This window comes from Lampris incognitus, chromosome 1, assembly GCF_029633865.1.
Source record: "Lampris incognitus isolate fLamInc1 chromosome 1, fLamInc1.hap2, whole genome shotgun sequence".
Taxonomy (NCBI): Eukaryota; Metazoa; Chordata; class Actinopteri; order Lampriformes; family Lampridae; genus Lampris; species Lampris incognitus.
This window is the reverse complement of record NC_079211.1, coordinates 19,807,994-19,828,762: the sequence shown is the minus strand read 5'-3', so window position 1 is coordinate 19,828,762 and position 20,769 is coordinate 19,807,994. Positions and strand designations below refer to the sequence as shown.

At 41.7% G+C, this 20,769-nt stretch overlaps 2 protein-coding genes across 4 annotated transcripts in view; one reads left to right on the top strand and one right to left on the bottom strand.

Annotated features, from left to right (window-relative positions):
- The first annotated feature begins 3,353 nt into the window (after window positions 1-3,353).
- Window positions 3,354-13,277, top strand: rmnd5b (required for meiotic nuclear division 5 homolog B). Of its 2 annotated transcripts, none has more exons than XM_056275331.1 (10): window positions 3,354-3,407; window positions 4,548-4,733; window positions 4,950-5,092; window positions 5,225-5,362; window positions 5,472-5,572; window positions 6,145-6,311; window positions 11,974-12,139; window positions 12,317-12,419; window positions 12,513-12,667; window positions 13,151-13,277. In XM_056275331.1, the coding sequence occupies exons 2-10, from the start codon at window positions 4,595-4,597 to the stop codon at window positions 13,212-13,214; spliced, it is 1,176 nt and encodes a 391-aa protein (XP_056131306.1). In that variant the 5' UTR covers window positions 3,354-3,407; window positions 4,548-4,594; the 3' UTR covers window positions 13,215-13,277. The 2 variants fall into 2 exon arrangements, with proteins under 2 accessions (XP_056131306.1, XP_056131312.1); XM_056275337.1 differs by lacking the exon at window positions 3,354-3,407 and adding an exon at window positions 4,256-4,275.
- Window positions 13,278-17,808: 4,531 nt separating this feature from the next.
- n4bp3 (NEDD4 binding protein 3) overlaps window positions 17,809-20,769 on the bottom strand; it is a 31,999-nt gene continuing 29,038 nt past the window's right edge. For both annotated transcript variants that reach the window (XM_056275314.1, XM_056275322.1), the window contains exons 6-10: window positions 20,395-20,596; window positions 20,215-20,307; window positions 19,850-20,101; window positions 18,800-19,058; window positions 17,809-18,198 (exon numbers count right to left, since the gene is read on the bottom strand). In XM_056275314.1, the coding sequence (XP_056131289.1) occupies window positions 17,810-18,198; window positions 18,800-19,058; window positions 19,850-20,101; window positions 20,215-20,307; window positions 20,395-20,596 (1,195 nt within the window). In that variant the 3' untranslated portion in view covers window position 17,809. The remainder of the gene's footprint in view (window positions 18,199-18,799; window positions 19,059-19,849; window positions 20,102-20,214; window positions 20,308-20,394; window positions 20,597-20,769) is intronic.

Below are 20,769 nucleotides of genomic sequence, written 5' to 3'. Positions count from 1 at the left end.
GGCTCAACAGCTCCTGTGGTAGACCAAATTTCCTCAATTGCCACAGAAATAACATTCTCTGCTGGGCCTTTTTGAGCATGGAGTTGATATTGGTCTCCCACTTCAGGTCATTGGAAATGATAATTCCCAGAAACTTGAAGGTCTCCACGGTTGACACAGAGCTGTTGGATATTGTGAGGGGGAGCAGTGCTGAGCGGTGTCTCCTAAAGTCCACCGCCGTCTCCACAGTCTTGAGCATGTTCATCTCAAAATGGTTCTGACTACACCAGAGCACCAGCCGCTCAACCTCCCATCGATACGCAGACTCGTTGCCATCCTGGATGAGTCAGATGACCGTAGTGTTGTCGTCAAACTTCAGTAGTTTAACAGCTGGGTCCTTGGAGGTACAGTTGGTGGTGTAGAGGGAGAAGAGCAGTGGGGAGAGGACACATCCCAGGGACTGTCCAGATGTGACTTCCCCTAGCATCACCTGCTGTTTCCTGCATGTCAAGAAGCTGGTGATCCACTGACAGATGGCAGGGGATACAGTGAATTGGGAGAGTTTGGAGGAGAGGATTTCTGGAATGATGATGTTGAATGCCGAGCTGAAGTCCACAATCATGATCCTTACATATGTTGCTGGACAGTCAAGGTGTTGCAGGATGTAGTGCAGTGTCATGTTGATTGCATCATCCACTGACCTGTTTGCATGGTAGACAAACTGAAGGAGGTCCAGCAGAAGTCCTGTGATGTTCTTCAGCTGGGCCAACACCAGTCATTCAAAGGTCTTCATGACCTCAGACATCAGAACGACAGGCTTATAGTCATTTAGTCCTGTGATGGAGGGTTTCTTTGGGACCGGGATGATGGTGGAGTGTTTGAAGTGGGAGGAGACTTCACACAGCTCCAGCGATCTATTGAAGATCTGCACGAGGATTGGAGCCAGTTGGGCAGCACAGGCTTTAAGACAGGATGGAGAGACACCATCTGGACTGGGTGTTAATAAACCTGATATCCATCCATCCATTATCTTAACTTCTTATCCTGCTCTCAGGGTCACGGGGATTGTGGAGCCTATTCCAGCAGTCATTGGGTGGCAGGCGGGGAGACACCCTGGACAGGCCGCCAGGCCATCACAGGGCATAAACCTGATATTCTTCTGTAAATTTATAGCAGCTTGTATTTTGCTGTCCTATCTCAGGGATGTGGTGCTAAACTAAGGACCAGTCTCATGATAGGGTATTTAAGAACCAGTGGTATTTATGACAAACAGTAAGAACATAAATATGAGATCCCATTTCAAATCTATAATTTCTGAACTGACCTAGTTTCCCTTTTTAAGATGTGATTGTACATCCCAACCCTGCAAGACTGACCTTTTTAGAAGCCGTTTTTTGATATTATGCTTATAATGATACCAACTCTGGCAATAGGCCACAAAATATTCCTTTGGTGGTCACTCTTTAGGGAAGGTTGTTAATTCTTATAAATATTATATTATAAAGCCACATAGTATTTATTACATAAATATTATGTGGCTTTATTATATCAATAAAGCCACATATGCAAGTAACTGGTGAAAAAGATGAGGCTAAAACTGAGTTTTAATAAGTTGTGTTTGTCTTTTAATGTAAAAAAGCAACTTGTTGCCACCACTTTCTTACCTTTGTTGGACTATGGTGATGTTTTATACATGCATACCTATGCTCAGTTTCTTCATATGGTCGACACAGCTTACGATGCCTCCTTGAGATTCATAACAAATTATAAAGCTCTGACTCACCACTGTGAGTTATACTCAGGTAAGATGGCCTGCTCTGGCCACCTGTAGGCTCTTACATTGGTACACCTTTATATATAAGGCAATTGTTGGTCTGCTCCCATACTACCTATGTTCCTGTATCATGCAGAAAAGTGCCAGGCAGTAGTCTTTGCATTCTCAGGACTTCTTTATGCTCTGTTCCAAATGCCTGCACGGAAATCGAAAAAAGGGCATTTGTATATTCTGCACCCTCAGCATGGAGTACATTGCAGAATGACTTAAAACTCAACAAACTAATATCATTAAACGCTTTTAAATCCAAAATGAAAGAATTAGAGACAGATTCCTTGAGTTGTCAATGTTTTTAATTTACCTGGTTACCCAACCTACTACTAGAAATTGCTCCTTTGAAATGTGAGTTCACTATGCTTGTTATTTAGTTATTTCGTCTCCTTTTGTGTTTTCTGTTTGTAACTATGTGTTTTTATTTATGCTGCTGCTTGTTTTGGCTAGGTCTCCCTTGAAAAAGAGACTTTAATCTCAATGGGACTCTTCTGGTTAAAAAAACAAACAAAACGCAATTACAATCAGGTGCCGGGGGAATGATATAAAGCAATAAGTATGCCTATGTGACACAGTAGAAGCACTGAAATGTACATGTTTTGCCTTGCTTAATTGTCTCATTTTGATTTGTGTGGTTTTGTTGTTTTCTGTTTAAATGTATTATTTTGTGTTGTTTTTTATTTTTCTATCGAATTTCTTATTTCATTTGTTTTGTTCATTTATTTCACTTTACTGTAACCTATTATAATTTAACTTGCTTTACATTTGCAGGTTCCTGAACTTAATCTCTGAAGATTTCCAAATCTCTGAAGATCTTCAAATAAACGCCAGCTGAGCTCCTTATCTTGGTATGGTGGAAATGATAGCAAACTGTGGGGTATGGGGCTGTGATAGCTTTGCTCACAATAATCAGTGAGAAAAGAGACCTCAATTGAGGAGCCCCCTGCAAGGCTTACAGGTCATGCATTTCTCCTTGTTGAAAAAAAGGTTCTTTATCAAGTACATTTAGTAAAACTCGTGCATTCTTCCAGCCTTGTTAACTATTGCGCTGGTTGAGGTTATTGGAAATTAAATTAATTAAGGTCACTTGCATTCACTAACAAATTCTGATTTAAATTTACAAATCTTCTCTGGACCCAATGTTTTCATTGCTTGATGAAATAAGTCATAATTGAAGCCACTTTAAATATATATAGAAAAAGTATGGAGGTAAACGTACAGGTTTTTAAAGTGCAGGTTGTGATGGCAAATTCTCAAGGACAATAAGGTATCTGTCCGTCTGTGTGTGTCTGTCTGTTTACCTAAAGTATATTTAACAATAAATGAATTATACAGATATGTGATAACAATGCTCACTCACATCTTGTGCAGCTTGGTATTCACTACCATCTGGTGTTCTGTTCCTGTAAGGTTATTTCTTTGCAGGTCTATATTGAACGCTGACGCACATAACTCAGTTGAATCAAGGGAAACAACTTTTATTGTGAAATCTAAAGCCCAAACGCTACACAGGAAGATCCGCACCCAGGACTACTGCTGGTGAACTGTTGTCATAACAGGCAAGTGGCTAACGCTAACGCTTGCTAACTGGTTAGCAATATAGGTAAGCGTGTATTTTAAATGTTTTTATCTCGAATTTAATTTAAATAACCAGAAACCCGTAAACTGACGCCAAATTGCAAAACAAAGATGGCAAAGTGGTTGTCACTCTGCCTTAAAATATTTTGGGCCTTGTCGCTCAGCAGTTGCTTAACGTATACTAATTAACGCTAGCCGCTAACGACTGTGGGCTTTTGTGACCAGCCAGTGACTGCGGTGCTGTTTGTTTACGTTAGCAATACGACTACTCGATTTTTAAGTAACTGACCGAATCAAAATGTGTGGCAACATCTGCGGTGCACCCTGTCACGCATGGTGGCTGTCCAAGTCAACAAGACCTAGTAATGCGTTTCCCAAAGACCACGGAAATCAGGCTAATGTTCGCGAGGGGGGCATTTTCAACACCTTAGCTGTTAGCTTACTGCTTGCTAGCGCTAATCAAGCTCCGTATAGCCTTTAAGCTAACTGTTAGCCAGCGCATAATAATCAGGGGTGCTACCGACGCGAATGCTAATGGGTCTGTCCACAGGTAGCTCCAGTGTCCACGGGCAGTTTACATCGAAACTTATTTTTAGTGGAAGGCGGAAATTTGATCCCAAGTAAATATGCCAGCCTTAACCTAAATAAAGTCGGCAACTGTGTGTGATACAACGAAGGCCTTGATGAATAACGGCAGCATTTACATCAGGCTCAGTGATCGATCAGTAAAACTTTTTAAACATGACTCCATATCACGATGAAACAAAGGAAGGTGTCAGATTTCAAAGGGCAATTAAATCATCGTAACAACAACACTTCGACTAGATGGTTCGCTTCGAAAACTCATCCAGCTGTAGATGTTTGATGTTGATGCTCGTCTTTTAAGGTCCAAGGTAATGTTACTGTTTTAAGATCATGTTTGCAATTCGGTCGATGAAGAATGAACTTATTTGGGCGGCCACCTGGTTTCAATTTTCCCCAGAAGTTAAAACTCTTTTTTTTCTTCTTCTCCTTCAGTGTAATTTCCACTCTTGCGTTTTTGTTTTTGTTTTGTACCACCAAACAGGCCTTCTATTCAGTCGTCTCTGCTGACTTATTTAGTAAGAATGATTTAAACACTAACATTCTCTGATCCACCTAAAAGAGCACTTCCGTCTGTTAATAGAGTCTACGTGCTGGTTGTCCCGTGTATGCGTGTTCCGGTCTGCAGCGATGGAGCAGTGTGCCTGTGTGGAGCGGGAGCTGGAGAAAGTTCTCCATCGTTTTGTCATGTATGGTCACCAGTCGGAGGAGAGGCTAGACGAGCTGCTGCGCAGTGTCTGTGAGATACGGGGACAGCTTGTTGCCTTTGGTAATGGCAGCCACTGTTTTTGAGATGACAGAACAGATTTCACCATAATGACAAGAAGTGTTTGATGGATAATTTTTAAGCATTGTAACAATTTCTGGCCATTTACTCCTTCAAAAAAAAAAAAGCGTGCTTTTTTTCTTGGTGCATAGTTGGTGTGAGGAGTTCACAGCTACTTTGTGGTATACATAGTGAAAACTGTCGCTACTTCTTTTCCAGGCGTACAAGATGCAGACTTATCCGTCTTGTCTCAAACTATGGCACAGTGTTGTAAAAATATCAAAGAAACAGTACAGATGCTGGCCTCCCGACATAAGGACATTCACGGCAGTGTGTCTAAAGTGGGCAAAGCCATCGATAGGGTAAGAGCAAGCTATCGCAATGATCCACACATTTTACATTTCACATACATGTATTCCCATTTTGTGTGTGGTTTTTTTTTTTTGGTCTTTGTTTATGTTAGTGTGTGATTTTGACTTGTTTTATGTTTTCAGAATTTTGATGCAGAGGTCAGCGCAGTGGTGGCAGAGACAGTGTGGGACTCCACAGAGAGACAAAAGTATCTGAGTGAGACTATTGTGGAGCACCTGTATAGACAAGGGATGCTCAACGTAGCAGAGGATCTGTGTCAGGTTAATCATTTTGATGGTTCTGAAGACAATTTTGTTGTGAGCCTCATCTGTACTAGGGCGATGATTGGAATTGCTGTTTGTTCAAATCCTGTATGGGTCTGTGCTTCAGGAGTCCGGAGTAGTCATAGATATGAGTATGAAGCAGCCTTTCCTGGAGCTGAACCGGATCCTGGAGGCTCTGAGGATGCAGGATCTCAGACCAGCTCTAGAGTATGTTTGTTTCTTCTTCTCATTTTTATGTTTTCCTTTACCTCTAGCTCCTCATTCAATACTTTGATCAAGTGACATTGTAACCTGTATTGTTCTCCATGATGAAAACTGGCAGATAAGAAGAAAAATGGGACACTGCAGTTTAGTGAAGTTATAATTTTTATGACTATACAGTGGTAGTCTGAACTAAGCAATTTGTTTGATCAGATATCTTTTTTTACTTGTACTGTATATACCATAAAGAATGGTTAATCATGCTATACAACCTATTTAGATAATCAAGGAGCTAGTTAATAATCTTTCTTGTTTTCGCCTTGGATTTCTTTTATCACCAGGCATGCATACCTCTTTAACGAGTAAAAATCAGCCAATAGACAACACAGAACACACAAGACCATCAAAACCTTGAGGCTGAATTTATTGTGATAGGTATATAAGTGCTGATGCGTTAATATGCCTTCTTAATACATCATCATAAATACCCACAGTAAAGAACTCCCTCTTGAGTATTTTATTGTGTTGTGCAGTTTTGAGATAACTTTCTGGACATGCTCATGTCTTTGCCTTCTCAGATGGGCGGTGACGAATCGGCAGCGCCTTTTGGACTTGAACAGCAGTCTGGAATTCAAGCTACACCGCTTGTACTTCATCAGTCTGCTCAATGGGGGCATCAACAATCAGCTGGAAGCTCTTCAGTACGCAAGACATTTCCAGCCTTTTGCCTCTCAGCACCAGAGAGGTAAACAAAATAGTCAGGCTGAGTGGGAGTCTTGCATGAGATAATAATAATAATAATAAACATTTTAAAGGCCCCTTTCATGACACTCAAGGTCACCTCACATCAAACACAACAAAACAAAGCAGTAAAAACACAAATGCAAACCACAATAAAACACACAATAAGCAATGGAGCATACATCCGCAGGAGAAAAAGAAGAATTTGATGCTGCTAATGCTGTTAAAGTGAGTTTAAAAAGGTGGGTTTTAGGAGCAGTTTTGAATTCTGTAATGGAGTCCAGTAAGCGGATGTGATGGGGAATGGAGTTCCAGAGTTTGGGTGCAGCATAGGAGAAAGCTTTGGCACCCATTGTGCTGAGGTTGATGGCTGGTAGTGCCAATAGACCTGCTGGTAAAAACCTCAGGGAGCGAGATGGGGTTTAAGTCTGAAGGAGGTCTGTGAGATAAGCAGGGGCTACATTATGAAAAACTTTGAATGTTAATAAAATTTTAAAATTTATCCGCTGTGACACAGGAAGCCAGTATAATTGAAATGGCAGGAGAGAAACATGGTCAGTGGACTTTGAACGTGTAATAATCCATGCTGCAGAATTCTTGATGAGTTGAAGTCGGCGAATAAGTTTGTTGGGGATGCCTGCCAGGATTGCATTGCAGTAGTCAATGCGTGATCTGACCAAAGCATTGACTAAGACTTTCGTGGAGTGTTGTGTTAAAACAGGGCGTAGTCTGGAGATGTTTCGCAGATGGAGAAAGGCAATCCTTGAGACATTGTTTATATGACTAGAAAAGGAAAGGGTACTATCTAGGGCAGGGATGGGCAACTTTGATGATAGAGAGGGCCACAAAAATTTTATCCTCACTACCAGAGGGCCAGATTGTGACTGTGTACCTCCACCAGTGGGATACTGTGACCCCATCACTCATTTAATCAATTATAGCTACTAATTTGATAAAAGAAGAAAATATATACTGGTAATCAAACTTTATTATACCAACATTTCTATTTAACACTAGAACGACCAAAGACGGTATGACCATTTTGGATTTTCAAAGTTTAATAACTTCGCGAGAGAGAGAGAGAAAAAAAAAGACCTGCCGCTCCCTGAATGCTCCTAAAATTGCATATATTTGTATTAAAATGAGTTTTAGATCAATTGCACAAAAAAAAGGTTATGATAAGATCTACCTAAAACAACCATGAACGGTCAAGATGACTGCACGTAATTTGCGCGTGATCGTGCGCATCATGACACTATTTACGACTTGTGTTGGTCACATAATTTCCTTTGCGAAGGTCATTGCTCTGTCCTAGAAGAAAAAACTAGCGTTTTCCAGTGCAGAGGAGTAGTCTAAACTTGATTTTTGATTATTGCCAACATATCTGGTTACAGCCGCCATTTCAGACGCACCATGACTACCATCAAGGTGTTGCAGTATTTACAGGTGTTTGACAGCGGCCATTTTAAATTGTTTGAAAAATAGTACTAAAGTTGTTAACATTTTAATTTTGGAGTCAGTCATTTCTTAACAGACATACTAATGCATTACATACATATGTAATGCATTAATATCTCAACTGGGTATTTATCTTGACAGAATATAGAGTTTAAAAACCGTGGGCGGTCATTTTGACGGCCCATGGTCGTTCTAGTAGTTTTTAAGTTCCGGTCGTTGTTTGGGACTGTTTCAATATTTATTTTCAGTTCTTATTTTTTTACATTTCACGTTTTATAGGCCTTGTTACGTTTGTTAGATTAGCAATATATGTTTTCCATTTTGTTTTTCAGGTAATATTTTCACTTTTTCAATTTTGCTATTCAAGTTCGACCATGTCTCTCTGAAGTTTAAATTGTTTAAAAATAGTATTATAGTTGTTAAAATTTTAATTTTGGTGTCAGTCATTTTCTAACAGACATACTAACATATGCAATGCATTAACATTTCAACTGGGTATTTATCTTGACAGAATATAGAGTTTAAAAACTGGCCGTCAGTTTGACTGCCCATGGTCGGAGGTAGGAGTGAAATCCTGGTCGTTCTAGTGTTAATGAGCTTAACACAGAAACAAAACGTCCACATTCCCGAGTGATATACCATTATTCCAGTGCAATGGAGTCTCAAAAATCATTCAATAATGGTACAAAAGTTAACATTCACACTAAGTGCAACAACTAATATTTGTGTTTGTAGTGCATTTCTACTCCCATTCCATGACATGTTTCAAATAAACAAGCATTTAGCTCAAAATGGTAAGTGAACTGCATTTTATATAGCGTTTTTCTAGTCTACCGACCACTCAAAGTGCTTTTTTACCATGTATGCCTCACATTCACCCGTTCACATACCCATTCATACACTGATGAAGCCATTGAAAGCCATTGAAACTCATCCACAGGTGGATCAGTATAAAGTTCTGTCTTAATGAGATACTTGTGGCCTCTCCTGCTGACGTACAATAGACTGAATGTCAGTGTCAATGTTTGTGCATCCAATCTGCATGAGCTGGAACAGAGTTTCATCTGTCAGCCTGTTTCTCTGTTTTGACTTGATGTGCTTCATTGTTGAGTAGCTGCTCTTGCAGACGTTAAGTGCTCCTAAACATGCTGGTCATTGAGAGTGCAAAATCCCTGAGGAGTGGGAAGCAGGACTCGGGTAGTAGTCTCTAAAATGAAATTCCTCTCTCATTGCGCTTTGCTTGAAAGAAGGGGCCTGACTGCAGTTCGCAAAGTTCAAGCTGCAACTCTCGGAGTTGCTCACTGACAGCAGCAGACAGGGGGTCAGTGAATAATGCAGTTTGTGGCTGCATGGTGTGGAAATCTTGAAAGTGTGCCTTTAACTGCTGCTGCAGTGTTTCTATATCTGCTCTGTACTTGAGAAATGTTTTCTCACATTCGGGGACATCTTTGCGCATCTCTTCACAGGCGGGAAAGTGTGCCAAATTTGGATGGTCGGATGAAAAGCCTTCTTTGAACAGGGCTAATTTACACTTAAATGCGTTCATGTGTGCATAGAGAGCCAACACAGTTTGGCCTCTTTCCTGCAACTGCATATTAAAGCGATTAAGATATGAGGTAATATCCGCAAGGAAGGCCATGTCGCAGAGAAAATCTGTATCCTTGAGTTTACTGCAGTAAGCACTTGTGTCGCATCGAATGCTGCCCTCCAAAAACACTGGGATTTCAGTGCGCAGCGCAAAAAACCTGTGCAAGCACTTCCCATGACTCATCCGTCTGATCTCAGTGTGCATCTAAGCGGCACTCACTTCACCCACAAAGGCAACTTTGTGGATGAAGTTCCTATGATTGACAACTTCCAATGATTGAGAGAACTGTTTCCCCTTCGAATGAGATTGGTAACCTTGGTTACTAAATCCATGATATGGCTGAAGTTCATCATCTTGGCACAGAGGGCCTCCTGTAAGATAAAAATGAAATGGGATTTAGCCTATGATAGAAATTCTCACAAAGAAATCCCACATTGATCCATCCATCCATTATCCAATCCACTTATCCCAAGTGGGGTCACGGGATGCTGGAGCCTATCCCAGCAGTCATTGGGCGGCAGGCAGGAAGACACCCTAGACAGGCCGCCAGTCCATCACAGGGCCAACACAATCACACCTAGGGACAATTTAGTATGGCTGATTCACCTGACCTACATGTCTTTGTAATCATATGTTAATAGTTGGCTAGCAATAATGTTACCCACCTGCAGTGATGCAGTGCAATATTAGACAGTTAATGCCGCTGTGTTGGAGGAGCCCGGTGAATCCAGTACGTCTTCCTCGCATTGATGGTGCATCATCGGTAACACTTGAAATGAACTGTCAGTGGCTCTTGTGTAAATGAGAAGCTGGCTAACATCCATCACATCTGTACTGTTAATCCAACGCCAAGGAGAAGTACTTGCAGTCATGCATGACTTGTTTTAGCTTTCCCTTAACATTATTTTGAATGTCAAGAATTTTTCGAGTCACTGTACAACGGGACAGAGAGACCATTTCAAAGTTCTTAGTCATGTTATCTCCAAAAGCTTTAGTCATCTCTACTGCACAAAGCTTCAGTTTCGCCATCTGACAAGGGCTTCTTTGCTTTAGCAAGCTCAAGGGAAACAGCATAAGACGCCCTGAGAGAGGACCCCTGTGTAGACGTGGCTTTGGTAAAAAGGCTCTGCTGTCAGTGTATTTTTCCTTTAAGGTCAGTAATGACAGTGGCTTTGGTACCTCCAGTGTACATGTCATATTTGTCTTTGTGCGTGGTATTGTAGTGGCAACTCAAGTTGAAATCCTTTATGGCTGATTTTGTTTGCAGGCACACTAAACACATAGGTTTGCCTTTGAATTCTGTAAAAAGATATTCTGTTTCCCATCTTGCCTGGAAGACACAGTTCTCTAGGTCAAGTTATCTTTTTTTGCCACTCATGTCTCTCCTCGTTGCGTGTTGTTGCAGAAGAGGTCCACCGAGACCAAGACGAGACCATGTGCAAGCAGTTGCTTGGCTACAGGCCTCTTGTGTTTTGTATCAGTGGACAGTATCATTACAATTGGAATCCGGTTCAAATGTGGTCAAATGGTCCGCTTGCTTCCAACACCTGTGAAACCAACAATTTATTGATATTTTGAACTTGACCTGCGGGCCGTACTAGGTGAGGACAGGGTGCCGAATGTGGCTCACGGGTTGCCATTTGCCCATGTCTGATCTAGGATAACATTAAGGCTAAGGCTCTTCGCCTGAGTGGAGACAGGTATGGTGGCTCCAAGAATGGGGAGTGAGCAAATATTAGGTTTTGAGAGTGTAGATTTAGTTTTACTACTATTGAATTTCAGATAATTGTTAGTCATCCATATCTGTATATCATGGGGACAAGCAGTAAGGGTACTGGAGGGGAGAGCGGAAGTAGGCTTAAGCTGCATATCATCAGCATAGCAGTAGACATGGATATCATAGTGCTGGAAGATGTTGCCAAGAGTGAGGAGATGCATAATAAACAGGAGTGGCCCCAACACTGAACCCTGTGGAACTCTATGAGAAACTATCAAACTTTATGACAGGTAATTCTGAATTTGTACAAAATGTGTCCTGTCTGTAAGGTAGGAAGCAAACCACTGATACACAGTGCCCCCAACTCCAATGCTAGCCAGACGATCCATGAGGAGCTGATGGGGGATATAGTATCAAAGGCTGCGGTGAGGTCAAGGAGGATGAGGATAGAGAGTAGACCAGAGTCAGCTGCATGAAGGAGGTCATTGGTGATCTTAACCCGGGCTTTTTCTGTGCTATGTTTGGGACAAAAGCCAGATTAGAATTGTTCAAAGAGATTATTGTTATCAAGGTAGCTCTGGAGTTGAGATGCAAAGATTTTTGAGATGAATAGTAAATTGGAAATACGCCGGTAGTTGTTTTGGTCAGTAGAATCTAAATTAAGTTTTTTCAGAGTTGGTCTGATTATGGCAACCTTCAGTGAAGGGGAATGCCGGTGGAGAGAGAGGAGTTGATGATGGAGGTTATCAAGGAGATGGAATTTTTTGCCCTCTTGCCAGTACAGTGATGAGATTGTGACATATTGGGTTGATCCCTCCCATATCTTCCTTTAGACTGGCCATCTTTTCCACCCATGTACCCTAAAGTTTTGTAAATTTTCATTTGTCTTCTTTATTCCTGCAGATATCCAGATTTTAATGGGCAGTCTGGTTTACTTGCGTCATGGTATCGAGAACTCTCCTTACCGCACTCTACTGGAGACAAACCAGTGGGCCGAGATCTGTAACATCTTCACCAGGGATGCCTGCGCCTTGCTGGGACTCTCTGTAGAGTCCCCTCTCAGTGTTAGGTTAGAAACACACTTGCAACAACGCACTATGCTTGAGTTACAGTACCTTTTTAATGTTTTCTACAAGTTCAGACATTGCAGTTGCTCAGGGTCACAGATCTTATTAAAGCCAATGTGTATTGTGTATCGGAACCACAATAATATTGTGTCATTTAAAATATGTGTACTTCTCTCTAGCTTTGCATCTGGCTGTATGGCCTTGCCTGTGCTGATGAACATCAAGCAGGTGATAGAACAGAGACAGTGCAGTGGTGTCTGGACACACAAGGATGAGCTGCCCGTAAGCTCTTTCTGAGTTTTCAATCCCTGCTCAGTAATGACACTTAATATCAATTTCTATTACTCAATGTGTGCATCTTTTTTGCGCCTGTAGATTGAAATTGACCTGGGGAAGAAATGCTGGTACCACTCTGTGTTCGCCTGTCCCATACTCCGGCAGCAGACCTCGGAGAGCAATCCTCCCATGAAGCTCATTTGTGGCCACGTCATCTCCAGAGATGCCCTCAACAAACTCACCAATGCTGGGAAGTAAGTCTGGAATGTAACTTGGTTGATTAAAAAGTGTGTGGCAGTTGATCAGCACCTTCCCTCGTGCTATCAAAGCAGAAGTTTTGTTTTAGTCCTTGCTTTTTCTGAAACTATTTTGAAGAAACATCAGGTCTTAAAGTATGACAACAAGATTCCTTTCAGCCTTTCCTGCTACTCATGCTTCCCCTCTGTGGAACTGGTTGAACTTCAACACTTAGAAGGGTGGGTTCAGCCTAATAAACCAAACAGGAAGTGAATTGGACAGGGGTTTACTCCACAGACATATCACTACACCTATACACATTGTATATCTTTTTTAAGGGAATATAAAATGTCTCTTCTAGATGAATTATCACTTTGATAAGTACATTTTCAGTAAGTTATGTCTTTTGAATAAGCCATTGGCTTATATTTTTATGGCTGAGAGCCTGCGTTAAGGAACCAGTTGTTCTGACATTACTGCTCTCCTTCCCGTCCCCTCAGGTTGAAGTGCCCATACTGTCCCATGGAGCAGAATCCATCAGATGCCAAACAGATTTACTTTTGATCTTATTGACTCTCCTTTGTGTAAGGCTGAAGTTCCCTGGTGCTCTTTGCATCCAGGACCATTTGCTCTGGTCCCTCTCCCTTTGCCCCGGGCCTCCAGCCTGTTCTTATAAGCATCAAGGTTAGACCCCAGTGCTCCCCTGGATAGCCCTGACCCAAGGCCATCTCTCCCCCACCTGGACCCTCCGACTTCTCATAGTGTACAGAGACCAGCGGGGATGGTCTAGCTACAACCTGTACAAAACCGAGGAGCCTGTCAGTAATGGGAAGATCCTTACAGGGAAGCACTCAAGGAAAAAAAGGATCCTTCATCAAAACACGTTTGCAAATGCTTGCAAAATTCTAGGCTTTTTCCTTTTAAAGTATGTATGGCTTTACATTGTTGGGTTTCTTGGTTTTATCGACCGTTAGAGTTGGCTTATGAATGACTGCTCCCTTTTTTTTTTTCACTTCATGTTTGTTTTGCCAGAAAGGGCTGAATGATTATGAACTGATGTAGAATGGGCTTATAATATGGTTAGCGAGTTTCTGACTTTAGGATATTTAACTTCTATTAATGAGCAAGGCCAGAGAAGTCTCTGAGAGTATATTCACATATAAAATGTATTGAAAGTTTATCCTTAGCTGGTGGAGGGGACTGTAGAGGTCTGTGAGAATGGAGCAAAGCTCGTGAAATGTGACCCGTTTCTCCTCCATGATGTAATAAAGGCGTCTTATAGTTGAAAGTCACTCTGGGCTGATGTTTCGTTTTGATCGGTTGATCAATGAAGTCATCTGCGGTGAAACAGCTTTCTTTTTTTTTTCCTTTTTTTTTTTTTGACAGAGTGCACCAGCAAGATTTTCCTCATTATTGAAGCCATGTGTCTTGTTCTGTATATGTATTTAACAAATATGACAAAAAGACAACAAAAAATATATACTACTGTGAATTGTGCTTCTTTTTTTCATAACTAGAGCAAAGATGACTCATGTAAGATAGTAAATTAAATTGAATGGTGCCCATAATCAACTACTGCAGAACTTTTTAAGTTTGCTAATAACTATCAATGATTTGACAGGACCCATCAGATTTTAGCCATTACCTCATTCAGTCATCGGTTGTGTATCCTAGACTTGCATACAGTGTGATTTGGAAATGTATAGTCATGTGATGGTAGCCGTATGGTCTAGCTCCCAGTTAAAGTAGGCTTGTGATTCAGCTTTACTTGTTATGGTTTTGGAACTCTGATCATCTTGGCTGTCGTTAGATATCTACATATAAGATGCCTCACTTCATCAGCTTGGCTTCAATTTGGGTTGAGTCAGTACAGAGAAACTGAAATCCATACATTTCCTCAGGGCTCATTGTATCCATGGTAACAATACGTACCACACTCTGCAGTTTGATTTAACGGAAATGTATAAGATAGGGAAACCTGAATTAAAGATGACCATGTGTTTTAACTATCAGGACTGCGCGCTTTTTACGTTTTGGTAAATTGGGCCTTCGTCTTTTGGAATATGTAAATATTATTCAACAACTCTGAGCTGACATTTCAAATTACGCCTGGAAAAATGCGTGCCACAATGTCCAGTATAGCTTGTGTAGGTATTCCACATCAGTAGCTCCAAATGTTCTACTCCCGAAATGGTGATGTCACCTCACGCTGGTGAGGAGCAAGCACTGCACCAGCATAACTCACACTGACGATGCAACATAACATTCGCTGTCACTGGTCAGAGAAAGTCAAGATCTTTCAAAAAAAAAAAAAAATTCAGAAATTTAAATTTTGGTTTGGTTTGAGTTAAGGTGCGCACACATTTTGTGTGAAATTTCACTGAATTCTCATTTTATTTTCACCTCTTTGGTTGACAATCACTCATTGCTTCTTTGACTACTACTACTTCAAATAGATGACTAGCTTTCCATACTATTCTTACGTTTGATCATTTTTTGAATGTTTGCATTTCCTTCTTTTGTGTGTAATGCAAGTTTTATTGTAAATATTTATCCTCTAACATGTTTCATATACTTGCATCTGAAAATAAAATTAAAAACTTTATACTCCAAGTCCATTTTGGAGTCTTGTTTGACATTTTGCTGTCTGCTGTGATTTCTTGGCATTTTTTTGTTTTATTTCTTGGCGAATGCCTGGCCATCTTTGATATGAAGGCTTCTTTTACTACCACTTGATGGCGCTGTTGACATACACTGAATCCTCAGATATTGATTTTAAATAAGTTTCACAATTCCAAACCCTTTTTTTAATCATGAGATCCAATGATGCCGTAATTTAACAAAATAACATAAATGGCCCATTCATAAATCTGAATAGTAATTACATCACAGATCAATTACAGCATGATAAAAAAAACTGCTAAATTTTGTTTTCCTTTCAACATCCCATTCCATAAATCACTGTTTCATGTCTATGTCCGTGTAAGCTGTGCAGTTATATTAAGCCATGTTTACATAATGTATGAAATGCCAAGGAAAGGTGCTTGTGAGTCAGCCATGGCTCATGACTTGAGATTAGGATCCAGAATTAACATTAAGCATGCAGTTGGACTATGCATGATCCCTCACTTGGATGCAGTTTTACATGGTGGAAACTCTCATTCGTTTGTATGCACAAAGTCACAGACATGGATCTTTGGACCGCCTTTGGATAAAAAATGCCCAACAAAACAAGAAACATTCGGCCCAGTCCTGAACAGCTGCACCTGCCTCAACATCCCTGGCACTCGTTTTTAGATCCTCGCTTTTGGGTGGCTTCAACAGAAACATGCCTCTCCTTCAGCACACAGACATCTTCCTATGTTTCCATGTTAGCTGACCTTGGGCCCCTGCTGTCTGTATGACGGGAGAAGGTATGTAAATGCTGAACAGGGTTGAGTAGGGAGGACTGGGACGGAGGGTTGAGGGCATTGGCAGAGATAAGCATACAAGGCCAAGCCTTTAAAAACCATATTAGCCCCAAAAGCCTCATCTACTCTGTTGTTAGTGCTGTCATAAATCCCTTGTCCCTGGATTTTATTGGCACGCTTGATGGAGATTTTATCCCCTGCACAAAACACACGAGCCTCTGTGGCCGGAAGTGGATGTCATATGGGTTTTAAAGCGCCTTAAACAGTTTGAAAACTGATAATTAGCCAGTTTAATTAGGTACAGCAGAAGGTAGATCAATAGGCTTTTATAGTACACTGCCACCTCCCCTTGTGGTCGACAAAGGCAGTGGGGTAAAAGCCACCCATCTCACAACTGTTACACCACTAGATAAGTTTTGTCATAAATTCAGAACATAATATACATCCTGTACACTTTTCATTCCAGTGGAGAGACAGCAGTCACAGTATATCATTGTGTTCTTTAACATGAAAATGAAGTAAAAGCTGGTGTTTGGATTTCAAGTCACAACAGATATATTTTACAGTGGCCAAATCAGGGGGAAAAAAATCATACAATTTCAATTACATCATACACAATCTGTTAGTGGGTTTATCTGGGGAGTAATTCAGTCCAACAAAGCAGGTCAATCATATTCAACACACTCATATGAAGACCTTTTCCAGAACACGAAAGACAGAATTTAAGATTGCGGTTTAGAAGTAGGGACGAAAGGCCAACCAAATTTCGGTTACAGTTATGTACAAAGCATATATAAAGTGGCGGAAATTGGAATGACAAAAAGCGTTTCAATAACTTTCCAGCAAGATACAACGGATGATTCTTAATGGCAGGGAATTAGCATTAGTGCCTTGGCATCAGATAGCTTTAATCCTCGATGCCTACCCAAGCATTGTGGACTTCCTCTCACAGCCCAGCTGTACCTGAACAAGACTAGGTTAAAACCTAGTACATGGCCGGACTGCGATTACATTTATCAAACTGTTTTTGCACAACTACGTTTAAAAAGTGACCGTTTTGACATCGGTTCCGTGAACGGCTGATGATGTAATAGAAAACTGTTCGCGCCGTTTCATTTTGAAAGAGCAACGGCCAATGGGGACGCTTCAACTCAGCCGTCCGACCAATGGGGAAACTCCATCACTCACTCAGGCACTCACTCACGGACAACCGCATGTGTAGGGCTGGCCCCGCTGTTGTGGTCCAGCCAATAAACAGAACATTATGGACAGACTAAACAGGTGCTGGGATGCCACCAGACCACACTTAAATCCCTTTGAATCCTTTGGTGACAGTCAAAACCATAAAGAAGTCATAACCATGTGCTGCAACTAAAGAAACACAAAACAGAATAGTAATAATCACCAAATAAGTCCCTTCATTAACAAATACGCTATTGTTTGTACAGATATGTTTTGCAGAACAGTCTGGGTGCTTGGTTGTAATTTATAGAGCTTTGGCCATTATCTTCCGACATGGATGGGCGTAGAATGACCGTGTCTCTGCACTCAGTGCTATCTTTAATAGTGTTTGGCTGGGGGAGGGGCAACAGTCTAGTCTTTGCAGGACAAGGGCGCAAACCAGTCGACACGGTTTGCAGTGATGAGGGACAGCGAGGGTGTTTCATTTGGAAGGCTTGTAAAGTTATTCAACAAGTTACTGAGGAGCCTCGATGGACAGTTTGTACCGGATTGCCCTCGCTGTCGCAGTCAGATCTCAGAGGACTCGATCCGTTCTATCCATGGCAGAACGGAGGGAGGCCGGTTCTCGTCTTTCTCTTCTCCGCTCCTCAGCTCCGGCACTTCCCTTTCCAATGCTCCGTTCCTGCTGTCTCCTCCTCCTCCTCCTTCATCCCCTACCCCTCCTCCTCTCTCTCTCCATGCTTGCAGCTGGAACAGTTCTCGCTCCAGTGCTTCGTTGCGGTGGTACATTTCCAGGTAGTTGGCCTGCAGCTCCTTCTGGTAGCGGATGACCTTGTCCTTTTCTGTCTGCCACGTCCTCCTCTCCTCGTCAAAAGCCATGGCCTGAGCCTCGCTCTGGCGTCGCTCCAACAGGAGCTCCGCACGTAGACGCTCCTCTGTAGTGCCCCCGCATCCTCCTAGAATGGAAAAGGTTGATTAACCAAGGCTGAATGATATCGGGAAAAAAAAAATCAACATTGTGATAGTTTTTTTTTTTTTTAATGAAGTGTATTGCAATATTAAAGGATAAAAGGATTAACACAATTCAACATTATAAACATAATAACATGAAAAGAAGGAGTTTGTTTCACCAGATATATGGACCTCCATTTTCAAAGAATTTATCAGGCTAGCAATTGATTTTGGTGATTTTAGACAGAGCAGTCAGACTAAATCATATTATTTGACAGATATGTTTCTTCAAGTATCGTAATAAAAATGCCGACCTTGCAAATTTTGATCAATTAATAAGTTTTAGTCTAACATTACTAATGGGCTCAATTTGCCTAATAATGCATCCTTTGCAATGTGACTCTTGCACGTTTGTATACTGTTAATTCTGAAATGATATAGTATTGTTCAGTCCTACTGAGTAGGTCAGATAAAAGTAGAGTAGAGCAGGATAAACTAGACTAATGTAATACAACAGTCAAGGATGGAAAAAAGACTCAGTGATAACAGAATGAAACACAATTACATGACACGGTGAATGGAAGATAGAAAACCAGAACCAGCTACCTGTTGCCCCACCTGAGCTACTCTCCTCAGCCCCTCTGCTGTCGTCATGGGCTGTCTGAGAGGGGTATCTGCGTTGCATTGTGCCCTGTAGGGCCAGCTTTAGCTTGTCGATTTGCCCCTCTCGGCTGCGGAGTTCGGAGCGGGTTTCCCTGAGCTGAGTCTTGAGCTGGAAGATCTCACTCAGCTTATGGGTCACCTCTGCTTGGGAGTCTCGCAGCTGCTGCTTCAACAAGGATATCTCCCCTGACTTCTGGCAGACCTGGAAAAAAAGGTTAAGAGGAAAACTTGTGTTTTAGATGTGAATGACCTCATGAACCTGGTCTCGAACTCACTTACAGACAAATTGACGTTTATTCTCATTTCCTCTGGCGGGGGGGGGGTGCAAGACCCCCTGTAAAAACATTTGTGAGTGCATCTAAAAATATGTACTGTGGGAAGATGCTGAGGATCTTGCTTTTTTTAATCAACATTATAAACCCTATTATTAGGAAACTTGGCAAATTTTTTTTTCTGCATCCCCACCATTATTCTCTCTTAGCCTCTCCTTCATATTCTACGACTTGGCATCGCCCATGTGGTTTCATAGGGGTAGAATTTCACAGAAACGACAGCGACAGAGATGCAAGTAAGATCTGTTAAATTACCTTTAATGCTCTCAAACAAATTGATCTTTCGATGAAAGTTTTAAGTGTTTGTGATGTGTCAACCTTTCTGGGTTGTCGGTTAGCGAAAAACATGATTCAGACGAGCTAACTTCATCTCCACTGACCTGGTAAAAAGAGCATCTATTTTACAGTGTCAGTGTTAAGCATCCAATAAGGATATTGTGTACATGTGTAACATTAGCTACTCCATTGAAAATGTCGAGGCGATACTAGGCCAACTTCCAATTACAAACCCAAGACAATGATCCCGAATCACTCTGTTCACAACAAACTCACACAAAAAGTTGTGCTTTGCATCTTATGCATCTCCTATCTTTCTGCTGTAACTGATTTAACACTTCATCTTTCCACAAACTGTCCATCCCCTGTCTCTGCTGGGCCTTACCTCCCACTGGGTCTCCTCCAGGGTTGGACTGATTCCCTTTTCCCCGGTCCCTGCTTCCTTGCTCCCCTCCCTCTTGAGGCCATCGAGCTCTCCTTGCAGACGGTTCTTCTCTTGCTGGGCCTTGTACAGCTGCAGCTGTAGGCTCCGCTGGGAGCGCTGAGCATGCTGGGAGACCTGGCGCAGCTTGGCGGCGTACAGGCGTTTCAGCTCCTCCACTTCCTTCTCCCAGAGGCGCTGTTTCCCTTCAAACACCTGCAGTCAATAAAAGTATGAAGATAACAAAAAATTAAAGATAAAAACCCCTACAGACAGACGAATGCTGCATAGATCCATAGAGAAAGAAAGACAAAATTGCTTTGACTCACCTGAACAATGGCACCCTCGCTCTCATCTAGGTTCCTCCTCATCTGTTTCAGCTCATGCTCTTTCTCCACCAGGCGTTCCTCCAGGTCCCGAACCTGGTCAGGAAAATCATTTGAAATGGCTTTGTAAAGCAGTAAATCACAATTAGAAAAAAAAAATCCATCCATCCATCCATGACTCACCACTTCCTCAACAGAGAGGGAGAGCATCATTTCATAAGGAGGTGGAGCCTCCCCACCGTACGGGGCAAGACGGGTCAGTGTAGCCATGCTCCGACAAGACGTAGCCATCTCCCCCATGGCTGCACCCCCTGGAACTACAGCCTTTGGCCCAAGAGAGGCACGGTCCAAGGAGCCAATTGTATTGATGTGGCCCATAGATGCACTAAGAAAAAAAAACAACAACACAAAGAAACAACAAAGGTCATTGACATTATCACTGCTGTCACATTCATCAAGGGAAAATCATGGAAGCTTATCTGTTATAGTCATATTTTTAAAACTACTCAATGCATTTTTGGCACAGTAGTGGTAAATTTTTTTGGTTTGAGTGGTACT

Coding starts and splice junctions, on each gene's coding strand:
- rmnd5b (XM_056275331.1), top strand. CDS start 4,595: ATGGAGCAGTGTGCCTGTGTGGAGCGGGAGCTGGAGAAAGTTCTCCAT. Junction 4,734..4,949: donor GGGACAGCTTGTTGCCTTTG/GTAATGGCAGCC, acceptor CTTCTTTTCCAG/GCGTACAAGATGCAGACTTA. Junction 5,363..5,471: donor TAGCAGAGGATCTGTGTCAG/GTTAATCATTTT, acceptor TCTGTGCTTCAG/GAGTCCGGAGTAGTCATAGA.